Here is a 17,871-nt window from a genome sequence, read left to right as displayed (position 1 = left end):
TATTAAGGAAAATCTTATGCTATAGAACAAAATAAATGGCCAACTAGAATGCACAACAGATGAAGAGAGCTCAACTGCTTGTTCAAAAATAAATTAGCAATCTCAGAGACAATAACAATGTTATGGCTGTTCAACATTCTCATGAAAACAATAAGTATGTGCAAGTGCTGAGTGTCCCAACTTATGTCATGGTCTTTCTTTTGAAGTTGTAGCTAATTACATACGAAAAATATATAACAGTGTGATTCTAATAATAAATTCTAATATTTTGATACCAAGTAGGACCTGACTTTTTTCTGAAAAGATTTTTTGGATTTCAATGTCTTTAAATTCAAGGGGAGAGAATTCCACAGCTTGGGCCCAGTATAACATAAGGCATGCTGGCTCACAGATGTACTCATAAAAGGTATGAACAGGTTGGAACTACTTCTCCGATTGGAAGTAATTTTAGTTAGTATGTCGTCGAAGCAGTTTGGCAAGGAATTGTTATGGAAATCATGGACTAATGATAATACTTCAAATTTCATTATATCTTCAACTTTGAGTATATTTAGCTTTTTATAGAAATGGTTTACACTTTCACGTTTACCTTTCCTAAAAAGAATTCTTAGAAAATTATTACAAATACTTTGCAATTTTGAGACAAGTGTTTTCTTACCATGGAGCCAGACTGAGCAACAATATCGGATATGGCTGAGTAGTAATGATTGAAACATTGCTAGTAAAGCTGATTGATTAACACACTGGGATACTTTGGCAGCAACTGCCAAGTTTCTTTTTGTTTTACCAATAACATGCAATATGTGTGATTTCCAAGACAGATTTTCATCGAAGATAACACCTAGAAATTTTATTTCTTTCACTCTTTCAATTTCATTGCCATTGAGCAGCAGTGGTTTCGTACAACTCACACTTTTATGCTTGCTTGGATGGAATAATACAAATTTAGTCTTGTTAGCATTAAGAGATAATTTATTAACTAACATCCAGCTATGAATGTTGGCTAGTTCGTAGTTTGCAACTGTAAACAGATCTTCAAGGTTTTCCCCATGAAGAATCAAGTCAGTGTCATCAGCAAACATGATTGACTCGGAGGATTTCAGACACCTGGACATGTCATTAATGTAAGCTAGAAAAAATAATGGGCCAAGTAAAGATCCTTGTGGAACTCCGTGCTTCATGACACAAATATTTGTAGAGAATGAGTTGTCATATTGCACAATTTGTTTTCTGTCTTGCAGGTAGCTCCTGATCCAATTGAATGGGACGCCTCTAATTCCATAGTGATAGAGCTTACTTAAAAGGATGGAATGGTCAATGGTGTCAAAAGCTTTTGAAATATCAAGGAATATTCCAATTGCATGTTGTTTGCCTTCAAAAGCCTTGGTAAGTTTGTGTACCAAAACATTAGCAGCCATAGCAGTGGAGTGTTGCTTGCGGAAACCGAATTGATGCGAGTGGAAAACATTGTTGGTTTCAAAGTAGTTTGACATTCTACTATACATTATTTTTTCAAGAATCTTAGAAAACGACGGTAGAAGACTAATAGGTCTATAGTTCCCAAGATCTGAGACACTACCCTTTTTAAAGAGAGGAAGAACTTTAGATGTCTTGAAACTTTCAATGAATAATCCAGTAGATAGTGAGAGATTGAAAATGTATGCTAGAATATCAGTGATGTGTTCTGGAATATATTTCAATATTTTGAATGGAATACCATCGATTCCAAAACTTGACTTGGGCTTCATTTCGCGTATGATATTTTTTATTTCTAATGCTGTAGTTGGCCTTAAAAACATGGATGACGATTCTTGCCTCCCAAGATATGAAATGTAATTTTTGTCACAGCTAGCTGGTTGTGGCATATTGTCGAGCAATCTTTGTGCCACTTGGGAAAAATGTTCGTTAAATTTATTTGCAATTTGTGTATTACTGCATTCAAGTCCAATTAAAGGACATGAATTGTTTTTATTTTTACCGATTAGTTCATTAATTGTTTTCCATACTGCCTTAATGTTGCCTTTGTGAGAGGCAAATTTGGACATATAATAACTTGATTTCTTTTTATGGAGAAGTCGAGCATAAAGATTCCTGCATTCATTATAATGTGACTTGTGTTTGTCATCTATGTTTTTATTGTTTATTAATTTCTTATAAAGTTTTTGTTTGACTTTGTTGAGTTTGCGTAACTCAGTATCATACCAAAGTTTGTTTAATCTGTTTGTTTGTGTTCTGTAAGGAAAAGACTGAGAGTAAACAGTAGAGAATTTATCAAAAAAATTTTCAAAGCATATGTTTGGATCCTGTATGCTGTTGAAGTCATCAATATCAATGGAATTCAATTCATTTATAAAAGTATTCAAGTTGGACGAAGTAAATGGCGACGAAGTGTTTCAATTCTGTTTTGGATTTGTTTTTCTAGGAGAGAGCATTGCACAATTGGCAAATGATCAGAAATACATTCTGCTAAAACAGCACTGTTAATTTTTTTATCATATACGTTGTCCAGATGTGGTCTATACAGGTAGCAGAACTTGAAGTTATCCTGGTGGGACAGTTTATCAGAGAATAATAGGCCAGACTGTGCATAATATCAACAAATAGGCTGGTATTCATATTGGACTCATCAATAAGATTATAGTTGAAATCACCCATTATATAATTATAATTCGACCTGTTGATCTTTGAGAGAACTTGGGACAAAAGATGTCTAAAGTTAGCATTGTTCAATTCAATAGTAATAGTAGCCAGTATTTAGTGGTATTTCAGTATTTTATTTGTCGAAAAACACTTATGTTGTGGATCGAAGAAGAAGTCGATCGAAGAAGAAATGCTTAACTGTAGGATATATGAGAATCATAACAGTTGCAAACAGTTTAAATAGGCTGCTCGCAGTAGCGTAGCATCCACCCCCGCAACCCCCGCGGTCGCGCCCACAGCGCAGAGGGGCCCAAGCGGTTAGAATTTAGAAATTTAAGCCGCAAATCAAATGCTGCAGCGTAGTGCACAACTTATAACGTTGATGTTAGTTCTGCTCAAATCGTTTTGTTACGTAACAATGCCAGGAAGTCGTCGATTTTCGGCGTCTTGGGTTTGATCGCACCGGCAAAATTACGAAGGCTGTCAGAATGATGTCGAAAGCAAAACCTCTCAGTGGCGCACAGTAAAGGAAGAACGCATGGAAAAAAATTAAAGTAACCAAAATAAACGGCAAATTTTAGGTTACCATTGTCTTTTTATAGCGACATGTTATGCTTTTTGACGAAATAAAAAAAAAACGTTGTCTTAGCTTATGTCCGAGAGTTTTTAGAGTCATTTCCACGAAATATTTTTGCGGGGGGCCCACGAGAGTCTTGCTACGCCACTGGCTGCTCATATCAAAATACATAACATTCTTTTCCACTTGATTAGATCAATGACATTAAACAATTTGTTTAATGTCATTGATGAGATTATGAGAATGCGGGTTTCGATTCAGCGATTCAGAGGAAAGTGAATTAGATACTTTATAATTGATACTTATTAGTTTTTTCTCAGATATCTGTTAGTGTCGAAAGTACTGTTTCTATAAATAATATTGCCTTTGTTCCAAATACACAACCACATAATTTGAAAAAATACCAATCGTAATAATTCTGTGTATTATGTTATTTTGGCTACATACTGTATCCAATTGATTTTCTTGACTTTTCCGTGTGAATTTCTCAGTGAGAAATAACCCATTTGTTTGTGTTTTATTGCACACGATGTTAATTTGTGTCTTCATTGCATAAAAATTGACGCTTTTGATGGCATATATAAACAAGAGAGCTACGCACAAATATATGGACACGTTAGACCAGAGCGAATCAGTCTTTACCGGTACCTTTGACGCTACCGGTACCCTCAAAAAAGTTCTGAATTTCCAGTAGCAAGAATTTTGCAGAATCAAAACGTACAGCCAGTCATGACACTGACTAAAATCCGTGTTTCCATGGATAAAAAATAATACAGCAAAATTTTAGACGAAATATCGAATTTCATAGAATTCACGCAAAATTTTGAAATAAATAAAAGTAATAGCCTTCCGAGGAAATTAATCTTTAACCACTGAAAATTTCAAAGCAATTGGTCCAGTATTCGAAGAGAAAAGCGATTTTTTAAAAACGTGTCAAAGAACAACAACAACATAATATTGAAACGATCGTTATGGCCACTAAACGTGTCCAAAAAACAACTTCTCATGCTGTGTTGTTGTAAACCTATGGTAATTGATTTCTGGGGAATCACTTTATATCCAATTTTTGCATCAGAATTTTAACCGATTTACTTGTGTTTTTGCGCTCATGATGTTAATTTGCGACTTAATCGCATAAAAATTGATGGGTTCCATGAAATAAATGCAACTTTTCATGCTGTATCGTTGTAAACCTGGGATTATTGATTTTTTGGGGAATCCCCTTATACCCACTTAAGTTTTATAGAAAATGTGCAACTTTCGTTAGTAGGAACAAGTTGTATGTTCATGTTCATTTTCATACAAAACGGAAGAATTTATTAATTATATTGTTACCAGATGTGCGATAAGAAACTCATTATCTAGGGCGTTTTTCAGAGCCTCGTCTCACGGCCTGATAGATGAATATTTTTTTTGAAATGTTGGTTTTGAACATGCCAACCTGTTTGTAAGCGCCAACTCTTCAAAACAATTTAAAAATGAGTTTTAAAGTAAAGTAGAGAGAGAAATGTTTTGAGGTCAAGGGTCGGGAGAACGTCCGTCGTCCACAGGAAGAATATTTTTGGAGTCAAGGGTCGGGGAAACGTCCATTGCTTGCACTCGTTTATTACCAGAATGCTGTAAAAAAAGAATGCCGTTTGCTACCGTACCTTACATTTAATTTGACAGTCTCTTACAGCCACTGACGGTATCCAGGCTTGGGTATTTTCAATTGAAAGATTGCGACCTAACTCATGTACTTTGTGTTGTCTTCGTATCGTACCGATACCGGTAATTTGGCCGGTAGCCTACCGGTCTTTGTGTAAGAATTTGAACACACATAAAACGTAAAATTATAGTCTATCCGAATCAGACTAGGCTATAAGGTACCGGTATCCTAAGAAAGATAGGATTAGCTGCATCTTGTCCCTGTATACCGGTACTGGTTTACAGTTATTATAGATAATGTTAGACAATTAGACTAGATGTTTAAAATGAACAAGCTCTGCCAGTCTGAAGATTCCAGGATTCAGATATTTAATTTTTGAAAATGCTGTGTCTGTGTGTGCTCGTCCTCAAAAAACTTTATCATAGGCCCATAAAAATTCAAAGTTTTTTTGCTCATTTGATCGACTTGGTAAACTCTGAAAACTTAAGACACTTAAATTTTCTGTGTCATGTGTCATCCAGATATCCCTAGCCTCTAACTTTCTACACTTGAGCCTGTAAGCACTTACAGACTTAGGCCTACAGTTAATTTAGATTTTGCTGTAGTGTGTTCGATGATCTTCGAACTTTTTTCTGTCTTTCTAGTTTCTACGACTTAACTGGAATGTTCATGAATGTTTAAGCATTTCATGTGATTTCACATACAGACATACCAGCTTACAGACATACTATCAGTTATTTGTGCTAATTTATCAAATTGTGTTTACTACCGTATTTGACTATTCCAAATGCAGAAATGTTCCAAGTTGTTAATGTTTCTCAGTTTTATATTCTGTATCCTATGATGAAGTAATATCATAGTAATTATATTTAGCATTTGTTTTTTATACAGTCTTGTCTTTATATTTATATGCACATATACATAATTGTATAGAATACTATAAACTATGCAATGAGTTTTGATAAAACTGCAATCGAAGAAGCCAATAAGCATCTACTTGCTTTAAGTCGAAGAGTCGTAGAACTTGAGGCACTTGCTGAGAGTCAAGCTGAGCAGTTGGAAAAAATAAATGCTGAAAACCAGGTGAGTCTGACAATTGATTGATTATTCTCATTCCTCTTATTATCTTAATATTGCATTGAGTTAGGTTTTTATCTTTTTTGGTTTTCAATTTATGATTTCCATATTAAAATACATTACACGAAGATCATTTCTTAAAAATAAAATTCTCTCTCTAATAACACAAACTTCAGATTGCAATGGTGACTTATCGTTGTGAATACTGGGAAAGTGAATTTCTTTATTTGATACAGTTATGGTTTCAAACACAAACCTTAAGCACAGTTCTCTGATTCCAATGTGTTCGATATTCAGATTCATAGAAAAAACTCTGTTTGTCCCATAAACGAGGGTTTTAGATGAGATGCATAACAACACACCATGTTTGTTGTGATAATAATATAAATCAATCATGGTGGCGTGTCATGTAACCAAAGCTTCTCCCACGCCAACTGTTTTTTCGCTAAAAACTCTTGGATGCTATGGTTAAATTTCTTTCCTTCTATAAATCATTTTTTACTCTTGAGGAATTCACCTTTATAATTGTTATCTTGGAATACAGGGACTGTTCTGGCATTCTGATAACTATGCCATATCGTGACATGACTTGCTTTGCTTATTATCCATAGTTTATTTCTAATAACATCCTCTCATTTTCAGGCAAAAATTGACTTAATCATTCAGCAAAAAGATGCAGAAATTCAGAAGCAGAATGCATGGCTGCAGTCAACACAAACTGAAATAAGAAGATTAAGCATTGATGTAGTCAATAAAGATGTTACAATATCACAATTGAAAGCAAAATCATTGATTCTTGACAAAGCACTTGGGTTAGTGTTTGCTTAGTAAACTCAATACACTTAGAAAGTATTACACTATTTTTAATCTCTGATTTGTAAATATTGGTATGGTAATTAAGATAAAGGAAATTTCAGGAATTGATAATTTGGTTTGGCGGGAATGTATGTTGATGCCCAATTTATGTCAATCTTATCTGTGATGTGACTGCGGGAAGATTAGATTTTTTATTGGTAATTGATTGGTAACACATACAAGATAATTTATCTGTCATCTAATTATGACATACACAATGAGTATCAATTTTTATAACATGGGATCAAACCAAGAAATTCAAAATAAAGCGATTCAAAATTGGTTATATTCCACACTAAGAATTCTTGATTTATGTAATAATTCAGAACAGTTTTATTTGAAAGAATTTTATCTTGGGTAACCAATATCTCCAAGTAAGACCAATGCGGAATTTGTTTAATTTATGGAAACTGTAGACGGGGGGGGGGGGGGGGGGATTTTATTATACCCACATATAAGTGGAAAACATGAAATAGTACAAAAGTCCTGATTCTTGGTAAAGTTGAGGAAATAACATATGGTGTTTATTGTTCTTTCTAGCATATATGATTTATCATGGTAGGATAGTAAACTTTTACCCTGACGAAACAGTATGATTAGCTGGAGAGTTTAGATCACAATTCACACATAAAAATTATTTTATTTGACCACTGTAATTCTTCACGAGTCTCAAAACTCTACTTTTATTGTGATCTCTCTTATTTATCTTTTTTGTCCAGGTATAAAGGAGGATTAGAAGGACTTTTAAACTGCTTTGCAGAGCTAGAAAAATACAACACAGAAGCCTCTGGAAGCACAGTAAGTGTACCAACAATGCCAATATCGAATGTTCCCAAAATTGACTCAGTTTTGATCACGAAAATTGAGAGTGGAGATGGTGACAACAGCAGAGAGAGTTCATTATCAGAAGACAGTTTTTCAGAAACAGACGAAAAAAATATAATTTGGACTCCAAAATCTAGGACCCAACTTGATGATTTTCAGAATTTGAATGTTAATGGTAGGAAGTCCTATGTACCGCCTGCTAAAGTCCCCGGCGGAGCAGTCAAAAACGATGCTGATATGGAGACAGAAACCGAGCAAACGTTAAATATTGAAGGTGCATCAACATCTCAAAATTTTGATGAAACACAATTTATGCCATCTTATGAGACACAACTCTAACTTTTTTGTAAAAACCAAGAACGCTGTTTTATTTATTTCTATTGCCGTTTGAAGCATGATAATTTTTTTAAAGTAATGCCTTCCCTCTTGCTAGGATTTTATGTATGTGCAATCATGTTTGGTGTACCTAGATGTGAATTAGCACTAATATAGAGATGGACAGAGGCGTTTTTAAAAAGATCCACCTGACATTGTGTGCAGCAGTTGAAAGGCATTTGTGGTAATATTTATACATATATTTAATGAGAGTTTTTGTTGATGCATACCGGTACGGTACGTATTTCAAGTGGAGAGCAATAGCTTGCAAAGCTTTTCTTGTCTTCAGAAATGTTCTTATTCTTGGAATATTAAAGTGTTTGGGTGCTTTGTTTTCTGTTATCATGCAATAATAATTTTTGTGTCTGAAGCAACAGCTTATACTAATTTTTTATACTTCCAACCTGAATCTTGTAGGTTTTGCTGCTTTAAAACCCTCCAAGGTAAGGTTCCTCAGGACACCTGTCACTCAATTTAAGTAAGCTTTTTTGATATTTGCCTTTTCTGGTGATGCCTTTATATTGTGTTGACTAATAATTGTTGATTGATTGATAAGTGCGCTTCAAACAGTTATACCATTTCGTGATTAGTCCTCTATTTTTATGCCCGGTTATAAAAAAGTGCTTTATGTATATACATTCGATATGAAATTCCTATACCTGCAGTGATAAAATATACTAGAAAGCCTTATATTACTTTTGTCCATCATTTCGAGACCACACTTAAATACGCAGTGAACAACTGGCTGTGGATGACCTGAACCGGGGTGGAATTGCGTGGGCGAGTGTTTTTGCTTGAACAAATATCATCCTAGCAAGCTGTTTAATTTTAACAAGGTCAGGAATTAGACTTCAATAAATGAGTGTTGCATAAATCATGGAAGCTAAACAAATTTGCACGAAATTTGCTGTCAAAAAAGTACCGCAAGTGGTAGATTTATTAAATAAAATATTTCGAAGATTGAATTTACTCTGTTTTTCTTGGCTTTTCGAATTGTTGGACACGAAGTGGACCTATGGATTGTTTTGTTGTTGTAGGGATTCGTTTTGTGTGTTGTGACGTCAACAAAATTTGCGCACCATGTGGCGGTTCCGCGAACGCATATCAACAGATTTCGTGCTTAGGGAAAGTGGGGAGTTTCTTTCATAAGGAACGGCAGACTGCGGTACCTGATTTGGTAATACAGAAGTGACTCGGATCAGTTGGTATTTCAATTCCCGTTGAAACTGAATCATGAAGAATGGATCATTGTCGCAGGACCTGGAAGAGCTATGGTACCCCGGTCCTGGGTAGTCGAGTTGTCCACCTCTCGATACGGCTACTGGGAGTTACCACATGCGATTTTCGAGAAATTGATAATAAATATTTAGTTTTGCTTTTCGTGTCCACATGTTTGAGCATATAAAGGAAGGATTTACATATTAATCCCGGGGGAGATAAGAAGACGGCTTAACCATATGGCGAACCACGGCCTATCTTCCGTTTACCGGTCCAGGTCGGGTATGGGATTAGTTAGTCAGTTATTTGTTTTCGGAAGCATGGACTTGATGGTAGAGGACGCCGTAACCGACCAGCGGTTACGTGAACCACCCTACGGTGGCGAGGAGTCTAGCAATCCTCTCGCACATGATCATCCCCGCATGGGATTCGAACCTGCGAACCCACGAAGGGTAATCAGGCATGCGGTGGCGAGCGTATTCCTAACGCTTAGCACGATGCGCCACACCGCCGAGCCGATCTCTCTTGTTTCTTCAGTTATTGGTCTTACCTTGCACCCGTTTTGCCAAGCCAATTCTTGGTCCGACTTACACCCTATAAAATTCATGCTAGGTCGTTCGTGATTGGAGCAATGCGTAATATGTTATATATTCCCACCAGTGAACACAAATTGTACCGCAAATTTCTTTTTTTCTAGTTTAATACTCTTAAGTTGTGTTGGAAAATGGCGATTCAATTTTGTCTTTGAATGGATAATAAAAATTTCATGAGCCGATAACTTTTTGTGGAAAAAATTACTCTGTCATGAAAACGTTCGGCTTGGATTCTTTGTTTGAGGCTACTGATGTAGTTCGTGATTCCATCGGCGAACTAGATTGTTTTCCGGATAAGTCGTCCCAATTTTCTGACAAAAGAAAATAAGCTGAAATATGAGGGAATTGTTATCGCAGAACCGTTTCGCTCCGTACTAGTCAGACATGGTCCTATACGTTTAAATTTTGCATGCCCAATTTCCACCATTATCAATATAAATGACGAGTATTACGCTACCATCTATGTCAGGGCTACTCAACTATTCTACCGAAGACCCGCATACAAAACTTCAGTTTATTTGGGTCCAGTATTTCCAGGAATTATATTTCGGCACCCGTAAACGCGCACTTCCTCGATGCCTCGGTCAATGGTTATCAGCTATTCAAGATTGTTCATTATGGTGTTATAGTTCTTTTCATATATATAAAAACAATAAAAGTCATTTTATAAAATGAAACGTCAGATGTGGGGCTAATGATCCAAAATAAAGAATTAGGTGAGGTCCGGATTCGGACCGCGGCCCGCCAGTTGAGTAGCCCTGATCTATGTTATACTGTTAATTCTGCAGCGTTCTGCTTCAGGGATCCGGAATTGCTTTTCGAATAGCTAACATATCTTTTCGATTTAGTCTCTCACATAACTCACCTAGCGTAAGACTAACGACTTTGTCCAGAGCTACGTCTACTTCGTCTTCTGCTTCGGCATATGGCTTTTCCGCCGTAATATCTTCCGGGAATAATCCTAACGGACGAGAACTATTTGATTCTGAATAATTTTCAAATCGTACAGGGGGATTATAACGTCGTGAAGACGGCGACCTGTTCGGTGGAAATGTTGTGCTACTCAAAGTTTCTATCCCTCTTTCTAAACTCGATATCCTCGTTGCTTTGAGATCCATGGAATTACGGTTCGAGATTCGCGTCGCATTTTCTGTGTAATGAAGGCGACCATCTGCAGTTTTAGGAACTTCGCCGAAGGCAAATATTGGATTTCGTTTTGGTTTTTGTTCTTTTTCAAGGTTTTCAGTTAGTTCCGAACATAGAATAGGGAGAGGTGTTGACGTAAAATCACTGCTTTTAGCCCTAAAATTTGGTGTCTTGTAGAGTGTCAGAGCTGCGCATGCAACTCCTGTGCATCGCAACGGATATTTCGTTGGACGATTTTTTTGTGATTCGACCGAAATATTCTGGCAGTTGATATTGACTGAAACCTCACGTTTATTGATATATGTTTCCTTATATAGCTGAGCAGTGCTTGGATATTTTGAATTTCCAACAGGCAATGTGGTTAAATCGACACGCTCAACGTCGTTCATTCGATCTTTATCTTTCCAGCTATATCCAGCTATTAAATACGCTTGTTCGTTTAAAATGCAGGATCCAGCTTCAGTACGAGACAATTGGACATGAAATTTGTCCTGTTCGTCAATAAATCTAAAAAGTACAGTCATGAGCGATAAGGACGGCATAAATATAAATTCAATTACACGGCAGAGTCTCAAGAACAGGTTCGATGATTATCAGGATATTTCAGAAACGGGTTCGCGCGAACCTCCTGAACCACATCACTGCATATCGTGTAACTCCAAGGGCCGGGGGCTGGAATATCACTGTAGTGACGAAACAACTCTAGATTAGCTTACTTATGGTAAGATGAACCTCTTTGGCATTCTTGTCCAAAAGCCCCAAAAAAGTAATTTAAACTTTGATATATATATATCTAACTCACTCCGTTTCCTGACCAAAATCGGTCAACTCAGTTTTTCGAAGTTGTTGGGGGAAGTTCCCAACTATAGTCCACTGATCCATCGCCGGTGAATAGACTTCTATCTAAAAATTCAAAGTAAATTTATTTTACCTTTGGTAGGAAAGAATCCAATATGCCTGAAAAGGAGTCTTTGAAAAAATTGTATTCCTATATCAAATATATCAGCTGTGAAATGTACGCCGTGCGAATACTACAATGAAAATGTTTACCTCTGAGGCTCCGATAACACCTTTCGCAGAATCCTTCTCGAGCACTGTAGCGCCGCCAAGAAGCCACAGTCGATTCTTGCTGACGTAAAGGGAGCCAGAGAAACGAGGTTTGCAAATTGGATGGCGACGCTCCCACTGAGACGAAACTGGATTGAATCTAGATGATTTAAACGTCCACGAGTTGAATATAGATTTTTGATATTAATGTGTAGAATTTCAATTTCATTTGTTATTCCTGAGATTGGGAAGAGTGACCGAATTTAGTATCAAAAATGCCAATTCACATGTGAGCGTTCAACGGATAAATATTGTCACACACACAGCTTCTCGTATATTATCCAAATGATCAGTGGTAATCTTAGATTTGCGATGGCGAACTTAATAACATCTCTATGCCATACGGCGCAGAATCTGTTAACGTTTTCTAATTCTAATTTCACATTAAACAAGAGAGCTATGCTCAAATATATGGACACGTAGCGCCACATAGTGGCAAATTTTGATGGCGTCATAGCAAAAAAAAGTAATAGCCTTCGAGCTAAAAATATAATCCTCACTCACTGAAAATTTCAAAGCAATTGGTCCAGTAATCAAAGAGAGAAGCGAATTTTTCATCGCGTGTCAAAGAACAAGCATAAGAACAACTACACAATATTGAAACGATCGTTATGTCTATTGACGTGTCCAATAAATAGTTTTACACACCTTTCTACTCTTCGCGATATCAAATCACTCCCTGATCCTCCGACCGCGTACAGTCGTCCACTGAGGGTCGCTATTGATACATATCTTCGGGGGCTGCTGATTGATTCTATTTCGCACCACTTATTAGTGGATGGGTTATATCTTTCTACATGAGACAAAGTTTCATCTTTGTGTGCTCGTCCACCTGTTCAAAGTCAATAAACGTTATATTTTTGTACAAAAAAGCTGATATTTAACCGTCATTTATATGCATTTTATACGGTCTATGTTTATCGTGAATGAACTTATTGTGTTTCTATGTTCATTTTATTTGCCATTTTGTATGAAATTTTCAAATATTTGAAAAACAAAACTAAATATGCCTGAATTTTTAATCGTATCATTGAAAAATACTTCATTTATATGGTCTATTACTTTTTTAGATAAATAGAGAATAATTGGAAAAATATGACTCTTGAAAATAAGTTTTGTATTATATTGTAAAAATTACCAACTGCATACAATCGTGAATCAAGAACTCCTAATTGAAAGCTTTGACGTGCTTTTATCATGCTAGCTATTTGCAACCACTCTTCGGTCCACGGGTCGTATCTCCAAACCTGAACAAATACAGATTAGGCAAAGATGAGAACGCGGGATTGCGCCATGGTGCACTGTGTCAAATCAACGATTAGAGCTAGTTAGTTTTGGTACTGCCCCTGTGACCAGACGAAGCAAATGGTATAGTAGGCCATGTCAAAGTAAAAATAGTATTTGGTGATCCCGTATCTTCTTCTTACAACAAAATGTTGGTATGTTTGTTCCGAGTAGTGCTATCTATAGGATATGAATTTGCTACCTTATTGGATGAGTTTGTTAAACCTTGCCCCGTGTCTCCTCCTGCGATGTAAAGAAATCCGCCAAGTACTGCAGCTATAAAAGATGTGTAAAATCGTATGGTATTTTCATGCTTTCCAGTGATAGGTAATCTGAACTTTGGTTATATTTAAAAGCGGTTGTTGTTGTTGTGTTTGAAAGTTTCTGCCTTGTTATATTCATAAAGCCGCGTAAAATCATATTTTTCATTTTTTTCATGTACGATGAATGATGTTCAAAACTTGTTTTGATTTGCCGTGACTCAATCTATTGAGAATTATTTTTCATATTTGTATTTTTTATTTTCTTTCGATATATATATAAATATATATATATATATATAGTTGCTTATTTCAATATTAGATTGCTAGTATGAATGTCGCTAACCTGCGTGGTGATGTCGAGCTTCTGGCATAATCGTCAATGGGCGCCAAATATTTTCATCTGGAACTAAATAATACACGCGTGTTGTAGATGGTCCCTCTTCTCGGTTGGGCAATCCACCACTGGCCACGATGCCTTCTACCTAAACATCAAAAATTCGCGCCATTGTGTTTCTCTTGTCGAGTGCCGATAGAATCATACTATGAATCATAAATCAAGGCCTTTAATTTCTAACCAACATACCGAAAAAGTAGTTCTTGGTTTAGTCCGTGGGGTTTGTAATATACTTCTCCTATAAGGCAAAAGATGATAACGAACAGCTTCTCTTACAAGTTCTCCAACTTCGGCGTTTTCGTTAACGTAACTTGATCCTTCTACCTGATCCACTAATTGACTTTCTGTCATCAGCGGAAATCTTACATGCCTCATAAGCCGAGCAAAGTAAGGTAGTCTGGTTGACCTGCAAATAAATTGAATATTTCGAAGCGTTTGATAGAATGATCAATACAATCAGCAATAATTAAATGTCCTAACCCTTCGTAATCGGTCCATCGTATGATTGCGTTAAAAACCTGGATTTCTGAATCCAAAGCAAGGTCTTGTCTTGGCAACATTTCAAGCAACTCATAATATCGTAACTTCATAAAATCGGCATGATTGCATACCGTTTTGAAGTTCAAGCAGGCGATTTGATATGAACGTTCTTTCAGTGCCTCCAAATTATACATGTGAGCTACCTATGAGGATTGTACGTTTGTGAGTGGACAATTTATCCAGAATATTTAGGTCATAACATTGCAGTTCTTACTTGAATTGTTTTGATGCAATTATCAACACTGAGATGTTGTGAAAGATACGATTGACAGGCATCGACTATCGACGGCATTCTAAGATAAGCAGCTGCTGATAGGACATCTCCAACTGTAGCCGAATTCAAAATTATTTTTGCCCTGTAAGGTACTGATACAGCTTTAATATAGAAGGATTAATCACAATGACACTAAATTTCAAATGGAACTTTTTGAAAGGTTCAGTACCAAATATTTCGATAGTTGGAAGTTATCTCATCTACTTGCAATACATTACACTGTGCCTGACTTCGACGACACTTTCAAACCAGAGGTCTATGATGTAAAACTTGGTCATATGGCAATCATTGCATGTGGAAGTATCGTACTGTCATACATTTCAGTCACTATTTACGATAAACAGTTTCGACGAATTTAGGTCTAGTATACATGATGAACTGTACCGCGTTATCAGCGTTTGGTTATCCTAATTTTTCCAACCCAAAATGATCATCCGAATGAACGCAGCTGTACACAAGCATAGATCTTATAATAGCTACATTTCCGTACTACACTTTCTTACTTACGTATAAACAGCGTCGATAATCTTTTTCACAATTTCACTTTTGATACCAAGGAGGGGTATTCGAGAAGTGTCCATCACCGTTGAAGCTTTTTCGCGACTGACAAAAAGATCACGGAAGTGCTCACTACATGCAGCAAGTGCAATCTAGATTTAAAAGTGCATTGCAATTAAACAACTCTTTCGGACATCTTTTTATGGGCATAATGAGAATGAAATTTGATAAATATCAAGATGCGAGAAGTGTGGTGTTTTTTAGTAGTGTAGCATTTATTTTTCAACGCTGAAAAGTCACACCTGAGATGATGTGCATTAGATTAGGCACACATATCAAAAATGCTCTCAGGATTGAGACACTTTGACACGATCACTTGTGTTTTGTGAAAACATGAATGGAGAAGAGATCCTACTCAATGTAAACATAGTCTGTGGATAGAGAATCTATATATATATGGTATTTTTGGACTGAACCAAGAACTACTTTTTCGGTATGTTGGTTAGAAATTAAAGGCCTTGATTTATGATTCATAGTATGATTCTATCAGCATCCGACAAGAGAAACACAATGGCGCGAATTTTCGATGTTTAGGTAGAAGCCATCGTGGCCAGTGGTGGATTGCCCAACCGAGAAGAGGAGCCATCTACAAAACTAATTAATCGTAATGCATGAAACTTTTAATTGGCTCATATGATAAACTACATCATTTCTTGCCCATTATTAGGTCAATGCTCATGAATTGCTTATATATTTTTTCAATTTCATATGATCAAACTTGATAGTATTTTATGCTTACCTTATGTGCTCGGAAAATCGTTTTGTCAACTGAGAGCATGACATCGCACATTTTTCCTTGTTTCCATAGATCTCTTATTGCGGAAAAGAATTTAGTCTCATGAGTCTCCATTTCGAATGTTTGTTCATCACTGTCAAATTTTTCTATTTCTTTATTATGAGAAACTTTTTCCTGGTTGCAAGTTGTGACGTACGAACCAACTGGCGGTAAATTGGTATTCGGTGAAATCAAGTCAGACTCAATTTCGTCCTGTCGCTTGAAAGCGTCTATGTTATACGGATTCTGCATTCTAAACTTGTTCCTTCCCTTTGTAAACTGTGTTGCTTTCAACTTTGACATCCTATTCCCTGCAAACCTACCTAGTTGGCGGGACGTCTAACCGCTTACAATAGCTAGTCTAGAGGCTTTCTATTTCCGATTTACACAGTCAAATTCGTTTTATAGAAACTAGAAAGTTTATTTTACCATTGTTACGTCATAAAATTTAAAATATTGTAATCGTAATGTGTCTGGCATTGGGCAAAAAAGCTAAATACATTACGGATTAAAAGTAGTAGTCAAGCACACGTTTAATAAGTAGAACAAAAACAAGATTGACAAGTAACTGCTTGGTATAGCATAGAACGAAATTTACCGGAACTGAGAAAATACTTAATTTGGGCATTTGATAGTCAGATCTCTTTTGCCCTGGCATTTGCACTTTGTATCTTCCAGGCCAGGGTTAGGCAGTCATTGTGAAATAATTGGAATTTATGGCGTGTATCCGTATTCAAACCATGATTAGATATATTAAATAGTGATGTACTGTATTTCCCTGTCAAACAGAATTTCAATATCATAATTTGCAATCACATATACAATTGAAATTGTTGGAGTGTGGTGGCAATGGGACATGATTAGATCGACGACAAGAAAATTATCGCGACAAAAAACAAACCAATAATACCATATTTTAATCATTAAGTAGATATAGATAACTCCATGCACTCATGGTTCCTCCTTGATAAGAAGGCTTGTACATGGGACATATTTTTCTGTCCCATCCCATAGCAATTAATGCCTGTCCCATCCCATCCCATGGGACGTTTCCAATGGCCAAGTCTGGGGCAAATAAATAATAGATACAAGTATATAAAGAAAAAATAGAGTGAAAAACTTTAAAATGTTAAACAAATATGAAGACCAATGTTAGCTCTGACGTAATCAAGTTCCTGTGAAATGGCTACTGTCTCATGGGAAATACAAATGTGTCCGGCCCCAACACACCCCATGGAAGTCCAATTCCCATGGGCAAGCCTGCCGATAAGTGATCGAATAATCCGACTAACCAATTTATACGTAGTTATATCCTTATATTATAGTGTTCTTTTTTCATACAATTCATTGTTTCTCGTTAATTTAGTCAAATGCCAATGTTAGAAAAAAAAATTACACAAATGTCAGTAACAGTTGTTAAACGAACTTATTTACCAAAAACACGAGATTTTTAAATGAATTCTACCAATTTATGGTTGTTGTCGTCGTTTTGTTATCTTCAAAGTGAGGGAAGTAATTTTCCACCTTAGGCGTTTCCACGCGTGGTTTGGCAAACTTAAAATTAATAAACAGTTATTCCATTGTGAATATAAATATCGGGAGTGAACATTTGGATTGCACCGATATCGAGCATAGTGGTGAGGTCGATGATCTATCCAAAATTTGTCCACGGTGATAGATGATGTAATGTTTAGAATAGCAGTAAAACAGCCAAGTTCAAAT

The 17,871-nt window shown here is 36.3% G+C and overlaps 2 protein-coding genes across 2 annotated transcripts; one reads left to right on the top strand and one right to left on the bottom strand.

The window, feature by feature from the left end:
* The first annotated feature begins 5,735 nt into the window (after positions 1 to 5,735).
* LOC120341903 (vimentin-type intermediate filament-associated coiled-coil protein-like) lies at positions 5,736 to 8,689 on the top strand. The gene is made up of 3 exons (XM_039410490.2): positions 5,736 to 5,948; positions 6,585 to 6,754; positions 7,517 to 8,689. The coding sequence occupies exons 1-3, from the start codon at positions 5,817 to 5,819 to the stop codon at positions 7,959 to 7,961; spliced, it is 747 nt and encodes a 248-aa protein (XP_039266424.2). The 5' UTR covers positions 5,736 to 5,816; the 3' UTR covers positions 7,962 to 8,689.
* A 1,200-nt stretch (positions 8,690 to 9,889) lies between these two features.
* On the bottom strand, positions 9,890 to 16,548 carry LOC120348614 (uncharacterized). The gene is made up of 13 exons (XM_039418775.2): positions 16,114 to 16,548; positions 15,324 to 15,466; positions 14,757 to 14,898; positions 14,483 to 14,685; positions 14,192 to 14,408; positions 13,952 to 14,090; positions 13,548 to 13,621; positions 13,200 to 13,308; positions 12,710 to 12,893; positions 12,005 to 12,161; positions 11,757 to 11,857; positions 10,674 to 11,461; positions 9,890 to 10,119 (listed from the first exon to the last, which is right to left on the bottom strand). Exons 1-13 carry the CDS (start codon positions 16,450 to 16,452, stop codon positions 10,010 to 10,012), a joined length of 2,706 nt encoding a protein of 901 aa, XP_039274709.2. The 5' UTR covers positions 16,453 to 16,548; the 3' UTR covers positions 9,890 to 10,009.
* Between the last annotated feature and the right edge of the window lie 1,323 nt (positions 16,549 to 17,871).

This window comes from Styela clava, chromosome 1 (assembly GCF_964204865.1).
Source record: "Styela clava chromosome 1, kaStyClav1.hap1.2, whole genome shotgun sequence".
NCBI classification, from domain to species: Eukaryota; Metazoa; Chordata; class Ascidiacea; order Stolidobranchia; family Styelidae; genus Styela; species Styela clava.
This window is presented reverse-complemented; position numbering and strand designations above follow the sequence as displayed.